Source organism: Anopheles nili, chromosome 3, assembly GCF_943737925.1.
Source record: "Anopheles nili chromosome 3, idAnoNiliSN_F5_01, whole genome shotgun sequence".
NCBI lineage: Eukaryota > Metazoa > Arthropoda > Insecta > Diptera > Culicidae > Anopheles > Anopheles nili.
Genome location: NC_071292.1, coordinates 4257617 through 4282775, shown reverse-complemented (window position 1 = coordinate 4282775; position 25159 = coordinate 4257617). Strand labels below are relative to the sequence as shown.

The window sequence follows — 25159 nt, the reverse complement described above, 5'->3', positions numbered from 1 at the left end:
TAGACTGTAAGTGAAGACTGAAATCCTCTCGTTGTAGCAGCCCGTTGCCTGGTCGGTCGGTCGGCTCGTGTTTTGTTTATTGGTATAACATTAAATACATTTTACTTTTCCGAACAATGTTAACACGTAACGAAACGTCATGCTTTTGGCAGTTGGTTAGTGAGACAGTGAGCAGTGGGTAAAGATGGCAAGTTCTTTGGCGAGTTTCCTAGTCTATGATATCTGTCCGGGCGATAATTTCGTTGGTTTCCGCCTCCATGATGATATCCTCGGGTCGCGGGTGAGCCAAAAACGCTAGAAATCCGTCAACGTCGTCCAACTCCTTGGAGGTAAACTTTGCGGCGATCGTCAGCCGACCCGAGTACGGCGGTGTCATGGTGAAGGTGTTTGAAATCTTCTCTCCGGCCGCTATTTCTGGGTGCTGTGGGGAAAGAATTGAAAAGCGTTTATCACTAACCACTATCTAAGCGGCTCACTACATTTGGCATACCTTAAAGAGCACCGGCTTTCCAATGCCCGATCCTTCGATGTGGAAAATTCCCTTTCGCAAAGCGATCGGCAGCGGGTTCTCCAGCGTAACCTGCACATCGACTGGTGCCTGAGATACCGGCTTTCCCAGCAGGGATATCTTGATGTCCGGTTTCCTTACGCGGAAGTCATCTTGAGCGTAAAACTCAAACTCCGTGTCCTGCACTGTGGCCATGCACGAAATGTTGAATGCGGCCTGATCACGCAGCTTACGGTAGTACTCCTGGAACTCTACCACCAATCGCACGAATTCCTCCGTTCCGGGTTCGAGAGTTATTGAGAATCTGTCCACCTTTACGCTTTCCCGATTCTTGCCCGTGTACAGCACGGTATCAACATGCAGCGAACCATCCACTACATGGCGATTTTCCGATGATCGATTTTTGATGTGTAGAATCTGTGCCACAGAGAGAAATCAAAACAGTCTTTACGCTAACCAAATGGATCCACATTTTCTCGTTCTTGCACACTTACCACACTGAATGGTTCGCCAATTTTGATGTCGTCTCGCAATTCAAAGTTAAAGTACACTTCGTTGAACTCCTCGTTCAGATAGTACCGACTGAAGTAGCTGTTCGCTTGCTTCAGTGCCTTCAGCATCGTTGCGCGTTCCTCGTCCGATTTCTCGGCAAACTTGTAGCTCGCCGTGATGTCCTCACGCTCCCAGCGTCCAACAGCTTTAGTGCTAATGAACAACCCAATGCCCAACACATCCTTGCGAAGCAGCTTCAACGGATGGTGCGGGCCCGTGTAGCGCCAAAACACTTTATCAGCATTCACCTCCGCGAAGAGGAAATTGTTGTCGTATGGCTTTAGCACCTCACCCAGCTTCACGGCGAGTACCGAGGCCGGTCCACAACGGAACATGCCATCTGATGTCTCCTGAGGAGTGGCATCGATCGCCTGCCACCCACCATAATCGCCATCGGAACTGATACCGAGGTCGGGACGTTGCATCCACACTTCGTTCCACACGTGATAGTTCCAGATAGAGTCAGCGTTCATCTCCTCCATGATCTTACCGCTCTTATCGACGAAGTAGTCCACCGTCAGTGAGGCTTGTGTGTCGTGTGCGGAGGAGTAGTTCGTCACCACTCGCGACGGTATGCCGATGGCTCGAGCAACTACAATCACATACTCTCGATTAGCTCAACGAACGTCGTCGTTCACTCGACTCGAAATCGAACGATTCTTACCCGTGGAAACAACGCCAGCAAACACCCAGCACTGGGCAAACTTGACGGGTTTCTGCTTCTTGTAAAACTGCTGCAAAATCTCAACCGATCCGACCCACTTTGTTGGAGGTGTTCCACCGGCAAAGTCTCCGCTCCAGTTGCCCAACAGCGCACCATCATCGTCTGGTGAGTTTACGGCTGCCGAAATGGCACGGCACACCCGAACCGGATCTCCTCGGTGTGTTGCGCTGACCTTGCCGATTTTCGCGATCAACAGCAACGAACAGTCGAGGATGTGCTGCTCGAACTGACCGAACTTCCACACCGACGGACGCAAGCGGTTGTATGATCCTCGGAAAATGAGCGTCGTGTCACTCATCACGTACTCGTGGCGATGAGCTTTTTCTGCAAATTGAGAAACATTCATTATTGATAGGCACTTGCTCCTGTGACACTCCCGGCACTTACCGTCCAGGTACACCTGATCGTCCACACACCAAGGATTGAAGAGAACGTAGAACGCCTGAGGCAGTGAATAGCTCCTTCCGAAGGCATCACTCAGCAGTTTCGTGTCGATGTCCAGTTTCCATTGTCCAACCGGTGCTGTGGCTGCTGGCTTCACCAGGATCTCCAACAGATCGCCATGGATCGTCTCGATCGCTGCGCCCCATTCCTGCGGTTCACCCAACTGCTCCGGGAATTGATTGACCGGAATACCAACAAGCGTTGCGTGTCCGTGCGTGGGCTGATCCTCGTCAGCTACCGTGAAAATCAAACTCAACGCGTCACGGCTGCGATCGTAGGGTCGATCGCAAATCAATCGCAATCTAAAGGGCTGTCCACGCCGTACAACAAGCTTCGGTATCTTGCCACTATACTCGTCACGGCTCATCAGCTCATACCGCTTGGTGTGGTGATCCTTGCCATTTTCTTCGATACACAGATCGACGGATTTCACCGTCAACACCTCAGCCGACGGTGAATCTGAAAGGGCAAGGAAGTAACACGTCAAAAATGACCATAAGTAATGCTTTACAGGTTACAGCTTACTTCATCTGAGCCCCCACAATAATAAATCGTAGCCCTTTCAATCTTTTGTCCCATCAATCAAACGAGCTGAGGAAAAACGCCCGCCTAACGAGTACGTGCTAATCGCTAAGAAGCGTAATGGCAATTTGTCTCACTTCAAAATACCTTCGAGCGTGGAATGATTTCGCCCTCTCCTGTGATGAGTGTTGAATGCATGCTTGCGGAGGTAGTCGTTGAACAATTCTACTTGAACAGTAACATTTCAATAGATGTGAATCATGCAGAATCCTCTTTGCATATCCGGCCGGACGATCAAATGGAATCCCCCGCATTTCTTGACTCACCAATTGACCATTTGGAAGCAATTTATGTCACATCGTTCTCAGTGTACACTTCTTCACTTCCGGCTAGATACTGTGAATTTTATTCTTCAACAAAACCCACACCCAACGCAACTTTAACTATTCGTCAGCGTTAACGATCGTTAACATGCGGTGAATGCCAATGTCACCAGGTCAAGGTCAATTTCGTTTCTGATTTCAATCAAATTTAGAATTATTATATCACACTGCACAACCGTTGTGATGAAACGGCACAATATATTGAAACGTGATTACGCTGACAATCAAACGTGCTCCACGTCATAGGATAAAATATAGCGATTAATTATACACCCCTCGGCAATGGGCGCCATCTATCATCAATCAATTAACGATCGAAATCACGCTTCTGCTTTTTAGTGTTGTTATCCATACATCTCCCCAGCACCCTTCAGTTCTCACGTTCAAAATTGCAATCGTTCTGTTTGCCCATTGTTTATTTAGCAGGCGCTACTCTACGGCAGCGATAATCATCGGTTATTCAATCGAGCTCGGCTACGTCAAAACCACCGTCCCAAGGGCCATGTAAGACCAACAGTTGAGCTATACAACTCTCATCTCATCTCTCCCTTGGCGCTCTTTTTCCGTTTTTCTCGCGAGTTTTATGAATGAATCAACCAAGAACGTTAAACACCTTCACTTTCTACGAGATCGCGCGTTGACGACGACGCTGGTGCTAATGATCACGGATCTTCGCGAGCCAGCTGTAGGTGGGTGGGATGATCGCGACGCGGGACGTTTTTAAACATCACAATAAGACGACTCTTAAGTAGCGCTTGAAGGCACGAGCGTGCTGTGTTCCGCACCATTTGCATACAATAAAATTCACGGACGCGATCGCTTGCTCATGTGCGCGCCTCACGTAATCGTAAGTTAAGAATGCAGCACTGCACCTAAGTACCTCTGCGGTGGCTGTTGAACAACACCTTCATCGAAGCGGACCGACCACACGGCATCTGGTCTGTTGTTCGACAAATTACGATACTCTCCTCTCATGAGCGATCCCATATTTTACCGGAATAAAGCGAAACGCTCGTTCCAACCGCTACAGTGCATTAATCAAAGATACCGACGATAGCGCTCGATTTATTAATACATCGCTTAATTTGAGCCCTTGAGAACGGTGGTCTAATTTGCGTACACGCTTCGATCCCTTTTGCGGCTGCTTAGCGTTCGTCATTAAATCTCGTATTCTCGCAGCCAAAAGCCGCTCCCGCGCAATGATCAGTTCCGCCTCCTACATGGGCGCCGTTTGCCAACTAGACTGGAATCTTTATTATTTTTTTCATCACCCATGAAGGTTATTGTGTGTTTGAAGTCTCTCAAATCTTTATTCGCTTCATCTGAGACGCTATTTTGTCGAATTGCTATATTGAGATGAAGTTGCCGCGTGATGATCGCGACTTCTCTCTATGGTCAGTTTGTGTAGCAACGCCTACTAAGCGCTTGTAAGTTTCTATCGCCTATTAACTTAAAAATATAGCCGTGTGACCTTGGAAACCATCGAAATCATTCATCACCGTCGCACGGCAGCTAGTCGTCGTCAGCAAACTGCATTTCAGTACAAACATCGGTCGCACTCTCGAGCGAACACGCACGCATCACTGGCGCTGTTTAGCACGGACGAATATTAATGGCAATATTTACCAAACGATAATGTAAACATTCGTCCGTTGGTGCAAACATTTATACGTAGAAACCGCGTGCTGTTCATGCCTGATGCAAATTCTCCTAAAACCGATCCTTCGATTGTAGAGAAACCCATGTACAAGGTGTTCGTAGCGAAGGAGCTTCAAGTGTGACCACTCGTTCGGTGCAGAAAAATTCAAGTATGAAATCATCTCAACACTGTGGAGAGCTGCTGTCCATCGATAAGCGTCAGAATGCGCACCTTGGGCGGCGGAATACAAACACGGCGATTTACATATCGCGAATCGTAATGACCAACCCGGGAGCATGGCTTCTGGCGCTTCATGTCACTTAATCGAGTCACCCTAATCGGTACTTATTACAGCAGTTGTTACTGCAATACTCACGGCAAGTAACTCATTTTAATTCCAGCTCGTTCGAACAAGACAAAAGGGTATTTTTAGCCGCTGATCGTTGCGTCCGAGAATTCCATCGTATAACGCTTCGAAACTGCAGGGGATCGATAATGGTTTGCGTTATCTTGCTCACATCCGCCATTCTACGATCTGATCACGTACGATCTGATCACGTCGTGGTGTACACCGATAGCTTACCAATATGGTTCGATCATGAGCTATCCTTGGGCTTGAACTTGCAGCCGATTGGGTAATTTATTGAACAATTACGAAATCAGTTCATTATAAGCAATCAAATTACTTTCCATACAAATTTCGTTCACGAATTTCAAACAACTTTGTGCACCACATAATCACGTTTTAATTTTAAATCCATCGGTTATTAATCACGCTCGCTGGGCAAGTTTACTTACACTCCGGAGATGACCAGATGATTGGCCGTCGGATGCGTTTCCTTCGCCAAGACACTGGTAGGTATTTCTCCACGTATTCGTACAAGTAGCTCATGTTTGATGGTGAAGCTGAGGTACGCTTCTTATTAAATCACTTCCCAAAAATTCCACTTCACTAATTGTTTACCCCCCCGACCGAGCCCCTAACACGTGAATACGACGATACCGCGCTGGAGAATCTAGAGGCGCACCGTGCGCTTCGAACGTTTAACTTCATCTGGGTACCGGTGTTCCAACGCAGATGGCAGGTCACCGTTTTGTTCGTTGTGCTCCACAGCTTCCCGCTCGCGGTATTTGCGCCCGCTTCGTCTCATTCAGAGTGGGGATCGCCGTCAACGATCAACTGGTATGGCGAATTGTGAACGATAAATGAGATTTATACGATCTCCAGTACGATCGCGCGAAAGAACAGGTAGAAAGCAGAGTTTTCGATTAACATAGCATTGCCTCCGGGGGAGCATAAGATCATTTGTCAAGTCATCATGCGCCAATGAATCACACTTCGGACTGTGTGGAAGATACCGACGACTGACGGGTCGATCATATGAAATGATGATGTCATAGTTACGCGCGGTTTGTTCGATACGATCCGCTTGCCCCCAAACGAAAGACGTAGTAGGCCAAAACGTCATCAAGCATTTGCTACATCTTATGAATTATCTATATTTCTTGTTCTATATTTCGTACTTAAAGCCTATCGATGATGTCACTCTCTGGACGTTTTCAAACCGTCGGAAAGTTAACCGTGATGTCTCCGCGCACGTTTTTCAGCTCTTTCGACACGAATGATGCGCACACGACCATCTTTCCAGTGAATGAAAGATTGATGGGATAAATAAACTGTGCTTTCCCGCCTACCGGAATCACATCGTACTGAAAAGGAAGAGCACAATCAACAGCTAATTCACGGCAACCCTACGTGACGAGTTTCGATGGAAGGATGAACCTTCTCGACTTACATTTCTTACGATCGGATCCGTGAAGCGGGATCCTTCTATAATGAATCGTCCGAAAGTGAGTGGAATTGGCAGGGGATTATTCAAGTCCACCTGCACCGCCACAGGAGCGAGATCGTTGTGTTTCAACAACGTCATCTCGATCGTCGGCGATGAGAGGTGGAAATTTTCCTTCACGAAAACCGTCCGATCGCTCCCTTTCACATCCGCCATGCATGTCGCCCGGATGTTAGTCTGATTGGTCGTAGCTTGATGGTACTCGTTGAACTCCATCGGCACGAGGATGGATTTCACCTCCTTGGGGTCTAGCTTAGCAGCAAACGGCAGCTTCTTGATCGTTTTCGTATGCCGGCCAGTGTAGTCTGAATCTTTCAGCACAATACTCCCGCTCAGCTCGACTGGATCGCTTGCAGAAATGCTGGTAATGAGCAGCTCGATATGAAACGATGAGCCAAGTTTCAGTTCACCGGCACTCTTAAGTTCTAGCTTAATTTTATCGTCCTTTTCATCGGCTCCCGACTTCATGCTACCAAGCAGTCGCTTTGCTAACCCAGCACTGCTGAATCGCTGGCAGCTAAAATTCATCGCTGTCTTCATCGCCTCACGCTCTTCCTTCGAGCCCTCCGGGAACTTGTACTGCTGCGTGATGTCTTCCTTTTCGTCCTGACCGATCGCCTTCGTCGTCATATCGTGTCCGATCTCTTGCGTGTTGATTCGCAGTGGCTTTGGTGGATTTTGGGAGTTTCCTATCGACCAGTATACGAGATCGGCGTTCACCTCAGCGTAGATAAACTCCGCATCATACGGCACGTGCACGAAGCCTTGCTTGATGGCGTTCACTGGGCAAGGACCGCATTTGTACATGCCATCGGAGATCACCTGTGGGGTCGCGTCCAATGCCTGCCATCCATCGTACTCTGGATTCTGAAGCTCCTTTCGCTTCATCCAAGCCTCATTCCAGACGTGATAATTCCAAACGGAATCTACCGTCATATCCCCCGCCATATTGTCGCTCTCGTCTAGAAAGTAATCTATCGTCAAGGAAGCGTCATGGTCGCCAGCCGAATCGAAGTTCGTTAGAATGCGACTCGGTATGCCGATCGCTCTACAAACAGTCGTGAAGACCCCACCGTACACCCAGCACTGGCCATATTTTACCGTTTCGAAGGATTCGTAGAAATCCTGCAGGATCTTCACCGAACCGGTCCACGAGGTCGGTGCAGTACCTGCTTCGTAATCTCCAGTCCAGTTCCCTTGCAATACACCCTCTCCGTTGGCGCTATTTAGCGATCCTGTCAAAGCTCGAGTAACAAGCACGGGATTGCCGCTGAAGGATGCCTTGACTTTGCCTATCTCCGATATGATATACAGCGCACAGTCCACAATGTTCGGCTCGTACTGACCCAGATACCAGTTGGTCATGTGAGGTCCATTCGCTGATGGTTTGCATATCATGGTGCTGTCGCTCAGTACGTATTCTTCCTTGCTCGCCTCGTCTACAATGACCGAAACCCTCAGTAAAGGACCTCAACCCCAAATGATACACTTCCTCAACCCATACCTTCCATGTATACCGTATCTTCTTTGCACCATGGATTGAACAGCACATACATCGGGTCCCTGATCGAGAACGAGCTCTTCGCATCCGTTGTGTCCAAGCGACAGTTGAACTCCAGATTCCACCTTGCCACCGGCGCATACGAAGGTGTAGTGATCAGTAACTTCAGCTCCACCTTTCCGTTCGGTTTGTCTTCACATTCCGTTAGTAGAGCTCCCCACTCATCGGTAGGCTCGTCCAAGCCATTCCTATCGTTCGTGTGAAGTACTATGTACGTCTCCGTTCCATTTCCAAAGCATGCCACTTCGGTTCCACAGGCGTCAACTGAGAATACGAGCACCATAGTATCGACAGTTGAGTCAAATCTGCGATTGCAAACCAACCGCACGACGAATGGAGTGCCACGTCTAACGACCAGCTGTTGAGGGCGTTTGGTAGGACGAGGCTTAATCATCATCTCGTAGCTGGCCGTGTGACAAGCCTCTCCATTTTCCTGGAAACACAGATCGATAGATTCCACTCGAAGCACCTGCCTTATGGACACGTCCGTTGATGCTAATGTCCAAATACGATCACAAACGAATTAAAACACGAATATCACACGCACTGGATCGAGAAAGATCTCAATTTACCTTTTCGAGGTGGCCATATTCTGTGATTTTTACAGCTAGCTTTTGAATCCATTATGCACTTCACGAGCTTCTTCAACCATCCACACTTATTGCACTACCATGCAAACGTTGATAACACTTTTATAGCCATCCGATTCGATTCGCATTAGCTTGTTGATCGTTCCGCGTCGTTGTTTCATGTTCGATTAATTTTGTGTGAAAATGAAACAACCAGTGACCCTCTTTAGGTACGTATTTGGGTACGTAGTGGTTGAAATGCATGAGGCTCAACAAACGAAACGAAGATGGGCGACCATGTGGCCTGGTATTGCACATCGAGAAAAACACCAATTTCGCGTTTTGTAGCAGCAACGCCTAGGGTATATTGTTAGCTAATTAAGATGTTTGCATTATTCAGGGCTTAAGGACGGGTCAAGTTTCACCCAATAAACAGTTTACAACTAAGGAGCATTTGTGGCGCTTATGGAGAAACCCGTACTGGCTAAGGAATTTTTACAACAATGTGACCGTCAACGATCTTCAGCTCGTTCGACACAAACCGTACTGATATTACTGCCTTCCCCCTTTGCGATACATTGATAGGATAGAAGAACTGAGCGGTTTCACCTACTGGAATTAGATCACACTGCAAAAGGAAATGATAAAGGATCGTAAGTATGACTCTATGCTTTCTCTATGTTTGATGAATGCTAGTGCTACCTGTTTCTCAAAAGGCGCAGTAAACCGCGATCCTTCAACAAACAAAAATCCATCCGTCAGAGGAACACGCAATGGATTGGTGAACTCTATCTGCACGGCCAATCGACTAGCTTCACTGTTTTCTACCAGGCTCAGGCGGATCGTCGGTGAAGCCAAATGAAAGCTGTCCATCGCGAAGTACGTTCGATCGTATCCTTTCACACGTGCAGTACAGGTCACCTTGATGCATGTAAGATCCGGGTTTGGTCTAAAGTATTCATCAAAGTCCAAGCGAACCCCGATGGATTTCGAGTGATCCATTACTAGCCTCACGTAGAAGGGAATCTTCTTGATCGTCTCCGTATGCCTTCCGGTGTAGTCACTAATCTTAAGAACAAGCTTCCCGGTCACATCGATCGAATCGATTAGACTAGTGATGATTAGCTCCATTTTGAACGTCGTACCGAAAACCAATTCGTTATCGCATCGCAGTTGTAAATCGATGTCACGAGAAACCAAAACCGTCTCGTTTTCGACATCCACCTCGCACAGAAGATTTTTTGCTAGCCCAGAGTTGCCAAATCGACTACAATTGCGCTTCATGGCTGCTTGTTTGACTTGTCGTTCCTGATGAGAGCCTTCCGGATACTTGTAGCGATCGGTAATGTCCTTCCTCGTGTCCGATCCGATGGCTTTCGTGCTGATTCGGTGTCCTACTTTTCTTGTGTTTACCTTTAACGGTATGGAGGGTCGTAGATCATTTCCTCTGATCCAATATACAACGTCGGCGTTCACTTCACCAAAGATGAATTCCGCATCGTACGGTATGTGCACGTTGCCCTGTTTGATCGCTTCCACAGGACATGGTCCCGTTCGATACAATCCATCGGACAATATCATTGGTGTTGCGTCAACCACCTGCCAACCATCGTAAAGCTCGTTTTCGAGGTCTTCTCGCTTCATCCAAGCCTCATTCCAAACGTGATAGTTCCAGATCGACTCCTCCGTCATTCCCATATCCAACGAGTCTCGTTCATCAAGAAAGAAGTCCAACGTGAGCGAATAGTCCCGGTCGCACGCCGATTCAAAGTTCGTTACAAGACGTATCGGTATTCCCAGCGCTCTGCAAACGGTCCCAAAGATGCCAGCATACACCCAACACTGACCGTACTTGACCGGCTTGAGAGTGGCGTAAAACTGTTGTAATATTTTAACCGAACCACCCCACGACAACGGTGGTCGTCCTTGTTCGTAATTTCCGGTCCAGTTTCCTTCCAGCACGCCGTAAAAATCCCTACTGTTCAACGCCGATCCTAGCGCTCGAGTGACGCGTACTGGGTTGCCGTTATTTGAGGGTGGTAAAAAAGCTATCCTTGCCAAAACGTACAGAGTGCAATCGAGTATGTTTGTTTCGTATTGACCCAGGTTCCAGCTGACCATTCGATATCCTTTTCCGATGGGCGTCCATATCATGGTGGTATCTTCCACTACGTATTCCTTTCGAGCTGCTTCATCTGCAACAAACTAACGCATTATTTCACACTCCCTGGAGGGTGAACCTTCGTACCTTCCAGGAAGACTGCATCCTTTTTACACCACGGATTGTACAACAGATACACCAGCGATGGACTTTTCATGTAGGATTTTGCATTCGTTGTATCCAACCGACAGTGAAACTCCATCGTCCACCTCGCAACCGGGGCGTTTGACGGCGTCATGATCAGCAATGTTAGCTCTATTTCACCGCCATGTTTCTCCGTCGTGTTTGTCAGCCATGCTCCCCATTCATCCTGAAGGTCCTCCCATCCATCGGTGTCTTTTACCTGCAACCTAACGTACACCTCCGTCCCATTTCCAAAGCAGATCATCTCGGTACCAAAAGGAACCACTGAGAATGCCAGCACCAAGGTGTCCACGGAAGGATCGAACGATCGATTGCAAAGCAGCCGCACGACAAATGGAGCTCCTCGTCTAACGACCAGCTGTCGAGGACGATTCGCAAACCGTGGCCGCGCCATTAGCTCGTACAGATCCGTGTGGAATGTTTTCCCATTTTCTCTGAAACTCAGATCAACGGATTCGATCTGTAGCACATCTCTGATCGAAGGATGTGTTGTCACTATGGGTAATGGAGCACGGATGAACATTGGCACATTTTCATCACCAGCACTGATTTGCCTATCGTTGCTTACCTCTTCGTCGCGGCCATATTCTATAATTTCGTATCTGAGATTTGTAAGGCATTGTATTACGCGTAAAAGGATTACGGACTGAAATTCTTCGTCAGCTTTGAAGCCGCTTTTATAGCGATTTGTTGCTTTCGTTGAAACAACTTACAGGAGAAAAAACATCGAGCTATGGTTGTTCAAATTAGAGCCGCATTAAACGACACCCTTACGATCGTATAAGTATTTTTTAGTAGCTACAACAAGCAACTCTAATTCAAGGGCAATGGTATCTAAGGTTTGGCTTTGCATCATTCCTGGTTACCAGAAGTGAACCGAATCAAAATGGTTTCAAAACAAAATGGTCTATCTCTACCACAAATTATAAAGTATTAAAATGGGTCATGTGTATTACCAGGTTCATGTTCTACTGACTTTATACGACCGCGATATCGTACACTAATGAACCATATTGTAAACATTGCTTCACCATCATAGCCCATGCGCACAACATTCTCGGGCAGAAAGTGAAATAATTTGCACATAACACGCTGATAACGACCGTTTGTACCGCATGATTTTACTGTAAGACTATAAATCACCATACGAATTGGCCATTATTCTTTCTTCTTCGCCCATATTGACGAGTGCTCCACCCGTTGGTCATTCATCTTACAAATTCCACCACTTCGAAGAATGCTATTGCCAAAGTAACGTCACCACGATGACGAACTGACGGCACTCCCGGTGTTTCCATCTGTGACGCTGGTCCGCAGAAGACGGTTTAAGAGGCCGGTTCATCCTCCACCCGAGGCGAAAGGGACGGTTTGATTTAATAATAACCGAACCGCGCCACATGACTCACAGCGCCGCATACGCGGAGCGCGTGCTTGCGTTTGATGGCTGGTTTGCGCGGTTGTTATAAATTCAGCTATCGCTGATGGCTGGCCGTTTAGTTCCAAGTCACGCTTGCCCAAAGATTGACGATCGTCTCCGAGCAGTTGAATCGCACAGTTTTGCAATTGCAGAATAGATATGGTGGAAGTACCGCATACATTACCGTTCGCTTTTTGGCAAAAAGACCAGGGTAGGTGATAGATATTCGCGAGCAGTAATCCATCCAGTAATTGTGAGACTAACTTTCGAAATCACGTGTGTTCGCAGATAACGAAAATCAGATCGAAAATGGGGAATTAACCGAGTTAACGATCGAAAGAATCGACGCGTGTTTGCAAGAGAATGGCATCAACCACCGAACGGATAAATTCGAGCTCATGAGCACACCTCGCGCCAAAGGCAAACCATCACAGCTGGTCATACGCAGAGGACAGGAGTTCCTTATCAAACTCATTTGCAACCGACCGATCAATCCAAAGGTGGATTCACTTTCCTTCGTGCTATCCGTTGATCCCATTGCTGACGAATGGATCAGCCACGGACATGGAACAGTCGTTTACATGCTTCTGCAAACAGCGGATAACGTCGAGGAGGATCACGATTCCGATTGGAATGCCAAGTTGTTGGGAGTGAATGAGCTCGAAAACGACTGTGCGGAACTTTTGATTGCAATAGCAACATCACCAAACGCCTCCGTTTCAAAGTGGACTCTCACGGTGAATATCAAATCCGAAGCGTCAGATCAGAGCAACAGTTTCCAGTTGGATCAACCATTATATTTGCTCTACAATCCATGGTGCGAAAAAGATCCTGTCTATCTGGAAGGTGAGTAAAAAGTGCACTGTCAAATGCAGCGGGACCATAATGTTCTTAATTTATCCCTCAATTAAGATGCGGATAAGCGCAACGAGTATGTCCTCGAGGACATGACCATGATATGGAAAGGAAACGAACGTAGTTTCTATCCGCGCAAATGGAAACTCGGTCAGTACGAAGAAAATGTCCTGGATTGTGCGTTCTGGTTGCTAGGAGATATCGCCCGTTTGTCCGCAACTTACCGCGGAAATCCGATCAAAGTGTGCCGCGCACTGTCTGGCGTTGTCAACAGCAACGATAACTATGGCGTAGTAACTGGCAATTGGAGTGGAAACTATAGTGACGGAACAGCACCGACTGCCTGGACTGGATCAGTGAAAATCCTGCAGGAGTACTATGAAACGGAGCGCTCCGTGCAATACGGTCAATGTTGGGTGTTTGCTGGCGTGTTGGGAACACTCTGTCGCGCCCTGGGAATACCTTGTCGAATCGTCACTAATTTCTCTTCCGCCCATGACACGGAAGCGTCACTTACGGTCGATGTGTACTTAGATGAGGAGGGTAACGTCATGAAAAGTTTCTCACGCGACAGCATCTGGAACTATCATGTGTGGAATGAGGTTTGGCTGAAGAGGCGGGATCTCGGAACCGATGCGTATGATGGGTGGCAGGTGATCGATGGAACACCGCAAGAATTTTCCGACGGAGCGTACAAGTTGGGACCTGCTCCGGTTGAAGCGGTCAAAAATGGCCTCGTGAATATGTTGTACGATTGTGATTTTGTTTTTGCTGAAGTGAACGCCGACAAAGTGTTCTGGAGGTACCGTGGACCCAGCAAGGCACTTAAACTCATCCAAAAGGACACCACCGGGATAGGACAGTTCATCAGTACGAAAGCCATTGGAGTGGACGAGCGAGAAGATATCACCCAGAACTACAAATGTGGTGAACAATCCTCGGAGGCCAAGATCACCATGCTGCGAGCGTTAAAACTAGGACAAAGCTGCTTAACTAAGCACTACTTGAAGTTGGTTAAGGTTGACGATCGATCTTCTATCAAACATCAAGGACGCGACGTAGAGTTTGAGCTCGAGCTAAACGATCAGGCACTGGTCGGGGAGTCGTTTAACATTGCGCTACGAATTAGGAACATTTCCTACGACGAATCGTACTCGATAAGTGGCCGAATTCACTTGAACCACATTCTTTATACTGGCAAATCCATTAAAACCATCGCTAGTCAACCGTTTTCGGTTGTTCTAGAACCGAATGCAGAGGAATTGGTAGAAGTACCGGTGGCTTTTGATGATTACTACGAGTCGGGGATGGATGAGGCACTCTTCAAGGTGACGAGCTTTGCAAACATCGAGGGTGCGGATTATGAGTATTTTTCGCAAGAAGATTACAGTCTCCGCAAACCTAATGTACAGCTTCAGCTCGGCGGTGAGCCAATGTTGCGAACATCGCTTAAAATTGTCGCCGCATTTTACAATCCACTGCCAATACCAATTTCCAACGGAATGTTCCGTATCGAGTGTTCTGGCTTATGCAAAAGCCTAATCATACCGGTAAGCTGAGACCGTACAACTTATAATCTGCAAGTTAGCTATGCTAAGCTAAATTCATGATTCTTTATCTTTTTCACAGATTGGTTCGATAGATGCCCGGGACAGGTGTGAAGTTACGTTTTTGATTGTGCCTTCGTTTGTGGGAAATACTCAACTATCGGCTAAATTTCACTCGAGTGAACTAAGTGATATTGAGGGATCGGTCAGCTTTGATGTAGCGGAGCGAGTTGAAAATGACACGCTACACGAAGTTTTATACTTTTCTTAATGGACCCCTTCCAGAGAGTATATATTATAAAATAATTTAATAAACTTTTAAGTACAATATGTATGATATTATATTTTAATAAATGAAAGTTTGTTCGATCAATTATGGAATTTGAATCATTATTCAAATTATTTCATTCGTCTACGATGTATCCTTCTTATTTCGTTCAAAATGATCTATTGGATAATCATTATGTTCAAGGTATTGCTTCATCAAAGGTAAATATACTTTTCATCACGACGTGCCGCTGTTAATTGATAGCATTAAACGACTGCATCTTTATACATTGCAAGTACACTTGCACTTCGGATTTTAACAACTCCTTCGACACTCATCGCAAAAAAAACAATTTATGGCACGTCGCTTCAAATAGCACGTTATTTCAATTTATTATCTCCACTTAAATGCAGCCCGTAAATTAAACTAGAAACATACTTTGCCACTCAATCGGTATCACCTACTTACCGGTTTTATCCGCCATTCGCCAAGCTACGATGTGATGACTCGCGAAAGGATTCCGACCGGACACTTCTTCACTACTTCCGTTGGCACATAAAGCACTACTAAATGGCTTATTGGCGGACGTATTGCAACAGCTCGCGCGCCAAAACGTACTCCACTTGTTCCCCATCTCGGCTTACTTTCAATAGCGCCGGATACCGCACAGTTCAAACAAATGTAGATCACAGATTGTTTATAGTACGATCACGTTCATTAAATTGTCGAAATATAATGTTCACCGCCAACACTGCTTAATCATGATTCCGTTTGCACCCACCTGTTGCTACAAAATCCACTTGTGTCCTTCGGAGGAACGCGTGTTTATCTGAGTCCAACGGACTTTTCGGTGCAACACAGAGAGATGATGTCACTTTATTTCGAACCCAGCCCGCGGAATAACGAATGGAAGGGTTTATTTTTCGTGTTTTTAAACTCTGTCCGTTTTACTATTGAGGATCGACGATACTAAAGCCACGTTACGATAAAAGAGGCGCCAATCCGTAATGTGTTAACACGTGCGCTGTATTATGCCAACTAGCAATTATTCAAAATTAACATACAATCAGTGTACTGACGCATGTAATGCAAAAAAAACTTAGTCCCGCTGCATTCGCGTTTTCTCACGAGGGAGTGCCTTGTGTTCCATTTAAAAATATCGCTGCCAGAAACGTACCACCAGCTTGCCCACTGCCTGATCGATCAGAATGCTTGAACGCAACTGCCGAACATCGCGACTTCTCAACTAGCGTCGGTGCTGGGATCTCAAGTGGTCAGTTTAGAGACAACGTTCAAAACATAAAAATCCCCTCCTTCAATCGTCGAGGTTTTTTATACATATTTTACTCCTCATTCTTTGGCAAAAGTCGACTGACCTCCAGATGCCTCCAACGCATCTCCGATCGCATCAAGTAGCATGATCGCATCGTACCACTGTGCTTCGTGTTCTTCCACCACCAGACGTCGATAGTAGACGAAAACGAACACAGGGGGTTTTGTTCTTGGTGATTCCGATTGGCCAGCTGAACTTTAGTCTAAATAAGACGTTAAACAGGGTGAATCACACTATCCACATTGCCAGTCGCCAATGCTAATGAACTACATTCATGCATTCCAGTGCGTTTCTTCTGTATCACCCAGCATCCTTGCCCTTTTCACTGCATTTAGATAAGGAAAAAGAGAGATGCATGATTCATGACGGCATTGTTCGAGAGCCTTACTATCACTTTTTCTACTTCGGGGGAAAAACCTTCGCAGTTTTCGATTGACAAGGAATTGTCTCAATGTGCGTTGAATTTCACACCGTCATATATAGAAAACCAAAGCTAAAATGTTGGTCCTAACAGGTTTTCTCTTTCGGATCAGTTTTCCATGTAAAAACAACTTTAGTGTGTTTCTATTTCATTCCATAGAATTCATTTTATTTAATATGCACCATTGCAACACACTAGCATCAGATCACTGTTGCGCGTTTTATGGTTGATTGTTGCGCACCATGCACTGCAATGCTGGCGCATAGTTTAAAAATTTGAAAGAAAAATATAATCACATTTAATAAAATTAAACAGTATAACATATCAAACAAATTCCGGCTTTACTGACTGTAAAAGGCATTGGCTCTATTTCGTTATTGACTTTTGTTTTGCTACCAATCGTGTTTGGGAATTGACTAGAACAGAGATTTTCCACACCTTATCATCTGCTTCTTGTGTATTCTTGTGTTCTTCCAAAATTTAAATATTTTCTATGGCAAACGTTTAAAAATGCATCGATCCCTCTTAGACAGTTTTGCTTGATTTATAGCTTTAGTCTTCGTTGTAATATGCGTATTGCAGAAGGAGGGTTTAGGAACAACAAAAATCATATACATATTATGCTTAAATAATTAATAGTAATCACAAACAACGAACATAAAGCTCAAATACAAGTTGGCGTATCTCGTACTTCTTGCTTAAAGCTGCCAACATTTCTTTATATGTCAGTGGTCACCATCTTTTCCCTTTTTTGGCTGCGCAGGAACTATCGCGATTAGTAAAGGTTAACAGAAGTTCGTTTAGCGTCGCTTGCTATACTTCAAAGCTCGGTATATCCTCAAAATACATATGTTTCGATTAGTAACAATCAACTTTAACAATTCTCTTCGTGACTCTTTCATCGTTTATGCTTTTAAGTTAGTCGTAATGCGTTCGATTTGGCATTTACCTAGCTGGGTTTTAGTTATTTTACGCAACTTGCGAAATCCACTGCGTATCAATAGTGTCGATTTGTTATGTACATTGAGCAGGAAGAACGCAGAATTCAATCCAAAGGCGATCAGCTATTCATTCTCTAAATGGAACCATATATGATCCACTTCACAACAATGTTAACAATAACAGTTTGCAAGCATACTTCGTTCTCTCTTTACCTCTCTATATCAATCTTTCGTCAACAGTTTGCTGCTCGAAATTTAGGAAGCGCTTTGTTATTATTTGTAGTCTTGCGTGTGTTGAAACAATCGTTACTGGTTTATAAATGCACAGTCAATTTTGCGACGGCCACATCTTCGCATTTAATTATGCTGAGATTCAATGCTACTGTTCTGGAAAGCGCCAAGGTAAGGTTGCTTGAAGCAAACTATTTACATCCTTCCTTGTTCAGGTGTTACGCTACATAAAGCTCGTACAACTAGGTTGCTAAATCCTTCGTAATCGTTATGCGATGATCGCCGTTCTGGCACTTTGTTAACAATAGTTTTTCCTTGCTGTGCCCAATCAGTTAAGAGCACACCATGGTCGTTTGTTGCTGATATCGTTTGTCGCCTTCGATTTTCACTCATTTTGCGTGCATCGCTCCTTTACCTACGTTCAGTCACGATCGTGCAGTTTCCGATGGCGCTTCAAGTTAGACGAACACGAAAATTTCTTGAGACATACATCGCACGCGTATGGTTTTTCTCCCGTATGCGTGCGATGATGCAATTCAAGGCTACGTGCATTATCAAACATTTTCGTACAAGTCGTACAGCGGTACGGATTCTGATCGCTATGAATACGTTGATGTGTTTTGAGCGTACTGGCGTTGTAGAACGACTTCGAGCAGATATCACATTTGTACGGTTTTTCGCCCGTGTGCGTAATCATGTGCTGTCGCAGGGCAGACGATTCTGGAAAACCTTTGTGACACACGTGGCACTCATGCTGCCCGGTCAAGCCGATAGGCTGAGCTATCGATCCACGACGTGCTTCAACCGCTGATCCTGCAATGGGTAATCGTATCGCCTTAACATTACGCCCCAAAACCGCTCCATTGGCACTTGCTGAACTTCCGTTCAAATTTATATTAAGGCTTAAGCCAGCGCCGACATCTATACCGGGACTGCTCGGGATGGTATTGTTATTTATGCAATCGCTAGTATCTAGTAGAGGCGATAATGGACTGAGACCCCCATTGGTGCTCTGACTAACGCTGCTATTGTTACTGCTACTGCTATGGACTAGAAACTGTTGCCTTGCGATCGTCTTCGTCGTATGTGTCGGTGTGTACTTTGCTTTCGAATGAATGTACTCAACGTGCATGTTAAGATTTTTCGCAAAGTGGAACGTCTTTGGGCAGTAGTAGCACTGAAATATTCGTTCCTCTTTGTGGCTAGTTATATGTCGCTTCAGTTGCTCAAGGACTGCGAATTCCAGCGAGCAGTACTCACACTTCAGCAAGGAACCGTACGTTAGCTCTGGGGACATGAACAGTTCTTGCTGAATACTGTAAGATTCCGAGGATTCCGAGTTTTCAAGCGAATCAAGATCATTCGAGCCCGTTTCATCCCACTCATCTAGCTCATGATCGTTGGAATCGACCTCATGTGGTTCGTCAATTCCATTCGATTCTCCCAAGGCATGACGATCGATTTTGTTATCATTCCTGTCGACGATCATCTCGTCCTCTTTCTCCTCATCATCTTTAGGATCGACATCGCTATGCTCGTCCAACAATACCTCTGGCTCTAGCTTAATATTCACATCCTCTTCATCCTCGTCTCCTTCCTCGTTGTGTTCAACATTTTCTTCCCCATGGTCTTGCTTTTGGATCATTAATAGCACCGTTGATCGGAGGTATTCATCGTTGTGTAGGCACCGCTCGCGGAAATGATGAAAATTTTCGATCTTTGTTTTACACGCAGTACAAATTGAAGAAGGGAAGCCCATTTTAGGTTGAATCTAAGTTTTCAAAAAAATTTCATAAGTATTTTCAAACCATAGAAGGCGCTGCAGCAAACGATCATGTCGATCGTTTCGGTTGATCACTCACCCTAATCGATGTACAGTCGTAGATTATCGTCTGAAGCGCATCGCTTCCACTATCACCAAAAATAGACTCCAAAGTGTCATTGCCGGACAAACAGAGCCTGCAAATGTTTTCTATTTTTGCACTGCGCCATCGTACACGGTCGCCAAAAGCACGCACATCGAAACGAAGATCACGTAGAAAAGATGTCGAAGAAAATAGTATCGGTTTATTAAATTCGGCTACTTATGCTGCTGTGTTTTACGCAATTCTACGGAATCTATTTCCTCCAAAATAGGAATACTCACTGTAATGTATTCATGGCTCACGGACGAAATACATTTGCACCGACGGGGGAGATATCTGCCAGGAAAAGGCCAACCAAGCAAGGATGGTATGTCTACTCCCTCGGATAATGGCAAGTCCAGATGACCGTAGCTACCGCAGGGATCTAGTAATGCTGGAAGGTGGCACTTTTGGGCCTCGACCCGTGGAGAAAAGTCCTGTGTTTATCTCCCCCCTCGCACTCCGTTGTCGGCGACATTTAAAATCTTCTCGATCTTCTTCTTGCTAGTACATCAACCTACGCAGGTGTCCTCTGGCACCTACCATCACAACAACTGCACAGTAGACAGCTACAGTCTATACCAACAGATTGACCGTTTTGCCATATTTTAAATTCATACTTTCTAATACGATTTCCGTTTAAACCGCGTATATTAATTTTCACGCCTAGATTTATCCGGAAATCGTCAAATATCGTTTCAGGCTTCCAAATTTGTAAAATCTTATGCATTGTATTTTAGATTTTTGCGAAAAGCACGACCATGAGTGGGTCGAAATCACGTGTTGTATCAATCACTAATTATTAACACATCGTCTTCAGCATATTTCGACAAAAAGACAAAACAGTTAGGCAAAATGAACTATATCTGCTTTATTTGATAAATAAAATGTCTAAACCCATGGCAATAAACGCTCTAGCACCTACTTAATGTTTTCCCCATGGAAACCTAACGTAATTTTACATTTAATAAAATTCATTTATAATTTAAAAAAACGCTCACTTTAAAATAGCAAATATGATTAAAAACGAAGTCTTTCAGCTTGTGATTTCAATTTGTTGCACTTGTGATGGTTCGTTACCTTATTTCTCATGGAGATTTCATGCTCTCTTTACTTAGATAGTCTCTGCACGTGGATCTAAGGCATGAATAGCTTGTGCCAGCGTCGGACCTCCCTTAACTTTGATACCCTTTTTGCCCATCTCGTTCAGACGTTCCTCCAATAAGCTACGATCACGACCCCGCTGCCACCACAGGTGAAGGCATGTTTGTAAAAGTGGAATATACAGTACCAGAAGCTCCGTATCGCACACGTGTTCATAGCGCCGCAAAGCCAGCTCTGCCCATTGTTCTGCCGATGGATGTGGGATCGGTGACGTAGTACATGCTGCTACAAGTCGACACAGCAATAACAGTACGCACTTGGATTTGTCTAGGAAAATTTTGTTCATCAAACGAAAACAATTCTCCAACAGTGGTACGGCCAGTTCGTTTCGTCGTTCGTCCAGTAATTGACACGCGTTTCGCAATTCTTCCCCTTGCAAGAACTCCAAAAAGTGCTCCGTATCACGTAGCAAAGGCACGGTCACGATGTAGTCCAGGAAATTCTCAAAAGCAGCACTTCGTTCGCCTATTAGCTCTGCGGTGAAATTGCCCATTAGAACTTTTTTCGGGAAGCTAACCGTGGCCAGGTGCGCTTGATGATCCTTTCGTAGCCCATCATACAGCTTCAAAAAGTGAGTGTAGCGTCGTTCTATACTTGTCGGATGCGGGTCCGGACCGGGGCCATCTTTGCGAATATTTACTTCATATATCACATACTTCTTGCTGGCGTTAGAGGCAACCGAAATTCCATCACCTGAAGAAGCCAACGGAAGGACGCGGGCGAATGGAATCTCAAAGCATAGCTCCACTTGATTTTCTGAAGGAAGTGGACGGCGCATTGGACGTTGCCAGATATCTACAAATAAAGTTTCCGATTATTGCTACGCAATTGAGACTTTCCTATCGACAAAAACAAAGACATAATCAAGATAATTGCAGATAGAATAGAAAAAAGCAAGCAATTAGATATGAGTCATCGACGCATTGTGTTCTACGTCTAAGTCTAACAAAATGCAACTGAAAGTAATATTATTCCACACCAACTATACGAAGCTTCAAAAACACATTTAATGCAAAATACCTTGTACAATGCCTTTGGTTTGTGACTTTATGCTTAACGTACTCTGCTCGAAAGCTTCCGTCGAGCTATCCACATCATCCTCGATGGATTCCCCATTTTCCATAGCCGATCTATGCCCTACGATCGCAGGCCGCACTACATAATGTACATAAGTAAAACAAAACACGTAAAACATTAGTCACATGAATTCGCAAGTTTTTTGTTGCTTCCAGAAAACGTCTTATTTAGAGTTAACATTATTCGAACTCACTTTGCTTAACAAGCCACCTTGAACAGAGATACAATGATTTCAATTAACAGACTAGGCACTGCAGTGTTCTTTCAGCGACGAGGTTTCTTTATTCTTATAAATTTAATTAACAAAGAAAGAACCTTTTGACAATTGACATACACAAGTTTTCTTAATTATAAGCTCAGCATTCTTTCTAATTAAGGTTTCTCAAGAAAGAACTACAATTTTCATCCTTTGAAATTCGAAGTATCGCGGAATACCATAATCTAATTAATGAAAATGTTTGCCTTCATTTTATATATGCAAAATATCTCTTCAACCTACTCTGTGTACATTGATCCACCACACGTTCACTATACATCCCTTCGATTATCCGTTTATTAAATTTATTGCTGCATTATATAAAAAACAGCATAGTTTTTTTTGAATACGAACTAAATTAGACCATAATTATTTCAATCTTTATTTCCCTTGTTTCTTTTACCATTAACATATACCGAAATACAAGAATTAACAAACCTACTCCAAACATTTCGCTGTCAAAAAGCTGTCAAATTACACAATGAGAGAGCAGGACAAATGAATTAAAAAGAAACAGAGAATGTTTGGTAATTTCGAGTAAAAATAATAACACTCTTCTGTCAGCTCATCGTTCTATTGCACGGATTTGTTTTGCGTACTCCACCGTGTTTTCTGCCTTAATTGTGCTGAAATTTTTCTAGAAAATGTTGTCCCGGTGGTCGCGAGGCATCGCAGAGAAGTATATCGCTTTCCAAGTAAGGCGAAACTGCTGTGTACAGAATAAAAGCTACAGCACCGGTGAGATTCACTTCAATCGTCTTCATTCAAGGTTATGCGTCATATTGCGAAAGATACTACGGAGATATAGTATTTTTTATGCTGAAGTATGACCGGACCGTTGAATGTCGTTACTTATCTTTTTTTATCGAAATAAAACAATGTTTGCAATATGATTGGTTTTCATCGTTCATAAAATAGATAAAAAGTTCAGCATTAAAGATGAAGTGCTCGATGGCCGGCCACTCTACTTGGATGCCCAGGCAACCACATCGCTGGTAAGTAGAAGCACATTATCGCAGATAATCTCCCAGACAACCCGGAAGGAGAATCCACACGATGACGACAGGTTGCACAAATGCAAGGTTCAGTGTTCAGTTAATCGTCATGTTGTTATCAATTTGGGGAGGACTGCATAGAGAAACTGGTTTCCTTGATTATATTGCCTAGTCATGTATGACATTAAAATGCCTATTTCCTTTTCTCATACCTTTCCAGGACCCGAGAGTTCTCGATGCAATGATGCCATATTTGACTGCTTACTATGGAAATCCACACTCAAGAACACATGCTTATGGTTGGGAATCTGAAGAAGCTGTCGAGAAAGCTCGTTTACAGATAGCCTCCCTTATCGGTGCCGATCCTAAAGAAATCGTTTTCACATCTGGAGCCACCGAATCAAATAACATTTCGGTGAAGGGTGTTGCTCGGTTTTACGGAATGAAGAAAAAGCACATCATCACAACACAGACCGAACACAAGTGTGTGCTGGATTCATGCCGTGCCCTCGAGGGAGAAGGATTTCACGTGACATATCTTCCCGTACAAACAAACGGACTAATCAGCATGGAAGAGCTTGAAAAGGCTATCACTCCCGAAACATCACTCGTCTCCGTGATGACCGTCAACAATGAGATTGGCGTTAAACAGCCGGTGGCAGACATTGGACGATTATGCAAATCGAAGAAAGTATTTTTCCACACAGACGCGGCGCAAGCCCTCGGTAAGATACCACTCGATGTAAACAAAATGAATATCGATTTGATGTCCATCTCCGGACACAAGATCTATGGACCAAAAGGCGTCGGAGCTCTGTACGTACGACGTAAGCCACGTGTTCGTCTCGAAGCGATACAAAGTGGTGGCGGACAAGAGCGTGGTCTTCGAAGTGGCACTGTCCCAACGCCGCTTGCCGTGGGACTTGGAGCCGCATGCGAAATTGCTAGTCGTGAAATGGAATACGATCACAAGTGGATGGAGTTTCTTTCGAAACGGTTGATGGACAAGATTTTTGCTGAGCTACCGCAAGTTATTCGGAACGGAGATCCTGTACAAACATACCCAGGTTGTATCAATCTTTCCTTTGCCTATGTTGAGGGAGAATCATTGCTGATGGCACTCAAGGATGTTGCCTTATCGAGTGGGTCGGCTTGCACATCTGCCTCCCTGGAGCCTTCTTACGTACTACGCGCTATCGGTACGGACGAGGATCTGGCTCACAGTTCAATACGCTTCGGAATTGGCCGTTTTACGACAATCGAGGAGGTGGATTATACCGCGGAGAAATGCATCAAACATGTCACACGGTTGCGAGAGATGTCTCCTTTGTGGGAGATGGTACAGGAAGGCGTGGACATAAAGAGCATCAAGTGGTCGCAGCATTAAAACTAACAGCAACTGTTTTCTAGAAAGAGACATTCTGTGTAACAATGATGGCCTGGAAAAATCAAATTAACAGTAGTGTAAAACGATAATTTCGTTTTCCATTTATTCATTTGGGGTATGTCTCCCCGGCTAGGCATGGGAAGATCTAGAGCGTTATAAATTGTATGAGTAATAAAATTGCTTCACAATGATAATTGGAACTGCGAATTATTTCTTACTCTGAAGCAATATTACCTCCGGTGTTGTAATCTTTTCTCTAGACCTAAAATACTCCTATCTCCCCTAAATGCCGGCTTGACAGTTACA

At 44.9% G+C, this 25159-nt stretch overlaps 7 protein-coding genes across 7 annotated transcripts; 2 read left to right on the top strand and 5 right to left on the bottom strand.

Annotated features, from left to right (window-relative positions):
• Positions 1 to 56: 56 nt before the first annotated feature.
• LOC128727835 (annulin) lies at positions 57 to 5664 on the bottom strand. The gene is made up of 6 exons (XM_053821782.1): positions 5571 to 5664; positions 2172 to 2687; positions 1725 to 2108; positions 1003 to 1652; positions 491 to 925; positions 57 to 421 (listed from the first exon to the last, which is right to left on the bottom strand). The coding sequence occupies exons 1-6, from the start codon at positions 5662 to 5664 to the stop codon at positions 209 to 211; spliced, it is 2292 nt and encodes a 763-aa protein (XP_053677757.1). The 3' UTR covers positions 57 to 208.
• Positions 5665 to 6332: 668 nt separating this feature from the next.
• On the bottom strand, positions 6333 to 8807 carry LOC128727832 (annulin-like). Its single transcript, XM_053821779.1, has 4 exons — positions 8756 to 8807; positions 8127 to 8678; positions 6569 to 8061; positions 6333 to 6482 (listed from the first exon to the last, which is right to left on the bottom strand). The coding sequence occupies exons 1-4, from the start codon at positions 8805 to 8807 to the stop codon at positions 6333 to 6335; spliced, it is 2247 nt and encodes a 748-aa protein (XP_053677754.1).
• Positions 8808 to 9236: 429 nt separating this feature from the next.
• On the bottom strand, positions 9237 to 11677 carry LOC128727825 (annulin-like). The gene is made up of 4 exons (XM_053821769.1): positions 11626 to 11677; positions 11001 to 11552; positions 9455 to 10767; positions 9237 to 9380 (listed from the first exon to the last, which is right to left on the bottom strand). The coding sequence occupies exons 1-4, from the start codon at positions 11675 to 11677 to the stop codon at positions 9237 to 9239; spliced, it is 2061 nt and encodes a 686-aa protein (XP_053677744.1).
• Positions 11678 to 12172: 495 nt separating this feature from the next.
• On the top strand, positions 12173 to 15147 carry LOC128727824 (annulin-like). Its single transcript, XM_053821768.1, has 5 exons — positions 12173 to 12183; positions 12627 to 12685; positions 12763 to 13320; positions 13387 to 14879; positions 14959 to 15147. Exons 1-5 carry the CDS (start codon positions 12173 to 12175, stop codon positions 15145 to 15147), a joined length of 2310 nt encoding a protein of 769 aa, XP_053677743.1.
• A 1895-nt stretch (positions 15148 to 17042) lies between these two features.
• LOC128726648 (zinc finger protein ZFP2-like) lies at positions 17043 to 20424 on the bottom strand. The gene is made up of 3 exons (XM_053820468.1): positions 20217 to 20424; positions 19933 to 20053; positions 17043 to 19841 (listed from the first exon to the last, which is right to left on the bottom strand). Exons 1-3 carry the CDS (start codon positions 20228 to 20230, stop codon positions 18492 to 18494), a joined length of 1485 nt encoding a protein of 494 aa, XP_053676443.1. The 5' UTR covers positions 20231 to 20424; the 3' UTR covers positions 17043 to 18491.
• Positions 20425 to 20869: 445 nt separating this feature from the next.
• LOC128727823 (sorting nexin-21) lies at positions 20870 to 22751 on the bottom strand. Its single transcript, XM_053821767.1, has 3 exons — positions 22715 to 22751; positions 22159 to 22293; positions 20870 to 21933 (listed from the first exon to the last, which is right to left on the bottom strand). Exons 1-3 carry the CDS (start codon positions 22749 to 22751, stop codon positions 21089 to 21091), a joined length of 1017 nt encoding a protein of 338 aa, XP_053677742.1. The 3' UTR covers positions 20870 to 21088.
• Positions 22752 to 23115: 364 nt separating this feature from the next.
• Positions 23116 to 25041, top strand: LOC128726649 (cysteine desulfurase, mitochondrial). Its single transcript, XM_053820469.1, has 3 exons — positions 23116 to 23209; positions 23390 to 23466; positions 23687 to 25041. Exons 1-3 carry the CDS (start codon positions 23116 to 23118, stop codon positions 24851 to 24853), a joined length of 1338 nt encoding a protein of 445 aa, XP_053676444.1. The 3' UTR covers positions 24854 to 25041.
• The last annotated feature ends 118 nt before the right edge of the window (positions 25042 to 25159 follow it).

Excerpts from the sequence above, each read along its gene's own strand:
- LOC128727835 (XM_053821782.1), bottom strand. The coding sequence starts at position 5,664 with ATGAGCTACTTGTACGAATACGTGGAGAAATACCTACCAGTGTCTTGG. Across the intron at positions 926-1,002 it reads TTGGCGAACCATTCAGTGTG|ATTCTACACATCAAAAATCG; the intron begins GTAAGTGTGCAA and ends TCTGTGGCACAG. Across the intron at positions 422-490 it reads GAAAGCCGGTGCTCTTTAAG|CACCCAGAAATAGCGGCCGG; the intron begins GTATGCCAAATG and ends CTTTCCCCACAG.
- LOC128727832 (XM_053821779.1), bottom strand. The coding sequence starts at position 8,807 with ATGGATTCAAAAGCTAGCTGTAAAAATCACAGAATATGGCCACCTCGA. Across the intron at positions 8,062-8,126 it reads AGATACGGTATACATGGAAG|ACGAGGCGAGCAAGGAAGAA; the intron begins GTATGGGTTGAG and ends CGGTCATTGTAG. Across the intron at positions 6,483-6,568 it reads CGGATCCGATCGTAAGAAAT|TACGATGTGATTCCGGTAGG; the intron begins GTAAGTCGAGAA and ends CTTCCTTTTCAG.
- LOC128727825 (XM_053821769.1), bottom strand. The coding sequence starts at position 11,677 with ATGCCTTACAAATCTCAGATACGAAATTATAGAATATGGCCGCGACGA. Across the intron at positions 10,768-11,000 it reads GGATGCAGTCTTCCTGGAAG|TACGCGTCACTCGAGCGCTA; the intron begins GTACGAAGGTTC and ends ACGGCAACCCAG. Across the intron at positions 9,381-9,454 it reads CTGCGCCTTTTGAGAAACAG|TGTGATCTAATTCCAGTAGG; the intron begins GTAGCACTAGCA and ends TTCCTTTTGCAG.
- LOC128727824 (XM_053821768.1), top strand. Across the intron at positions 12,686-12,762 it reads TTTTTGGCAAAAAGACCAGG|ATAACGAAAATCAGATCGAA; the intron begins GTAGGTGATAGA and ends GTGTGTTCGCAG. Across the intron at positions 13,321-13,386 it reads AGATCCTGTCTATCTGGAAG|ATGCGGATAAGCGCAACGAG; the intron begins GTGAGTAAAAAG and ends CCCTCAATTAAG.
- LOC128726648 (XM_053820468.1), bottom strand. Across the intron at positions 19,842-19,932 it reads ACGACTGTACATCGATTAGG|ATTCAACCTAAAATGGGCTT; the intron begins GTGAGTGATCAA and ends TTGAAAACTTAG.
- LOC128727823 (XM_053821767.1), bottom strand. The coding sequence starts at position 22,751 with ATGTATAGTGAACGTGTGGTGGATCAATGTACACAGA. Across the intron at positions 22,294-22,714 it reads GGTGGATCAATGTACACAGA|TGCGGCCTGCGATCGTAGGG; the intron begins GTAGGTTGAAGA and ends TACATTATGTAG. Across the intron at positions 21,934-22,158 it reads AACCAAAGGCATTGTACAAG|ATATCTGGCAACGTCCAATG; the intron begins GTATTTTGCATT and ends CTTTATTTGTAG.
- LOC128726649 (XM_053820469.1), top strand. The coding sequence starts at position 23,116 with ATGTTGTCCCGGTGGTCGCGAGGCATCGCAGAGAAGTATATCGCTTTC. Across the intron at positions 23,210-23,389 it reads GAATAAAAGCTACAGCACCG|ATAAAAAGTTCAGCATTAAA; the intron begins GTGAGATTCACT and ends TTCATAAAATAG. Across the intron at positions 23,467-23,686 it reads CCCAGGCAACCACATCGCTG|GACCCGAGAGTTCTCGATGC; the intron begins GTAAGTAGAAGC and ends ATACCTTTCCAG.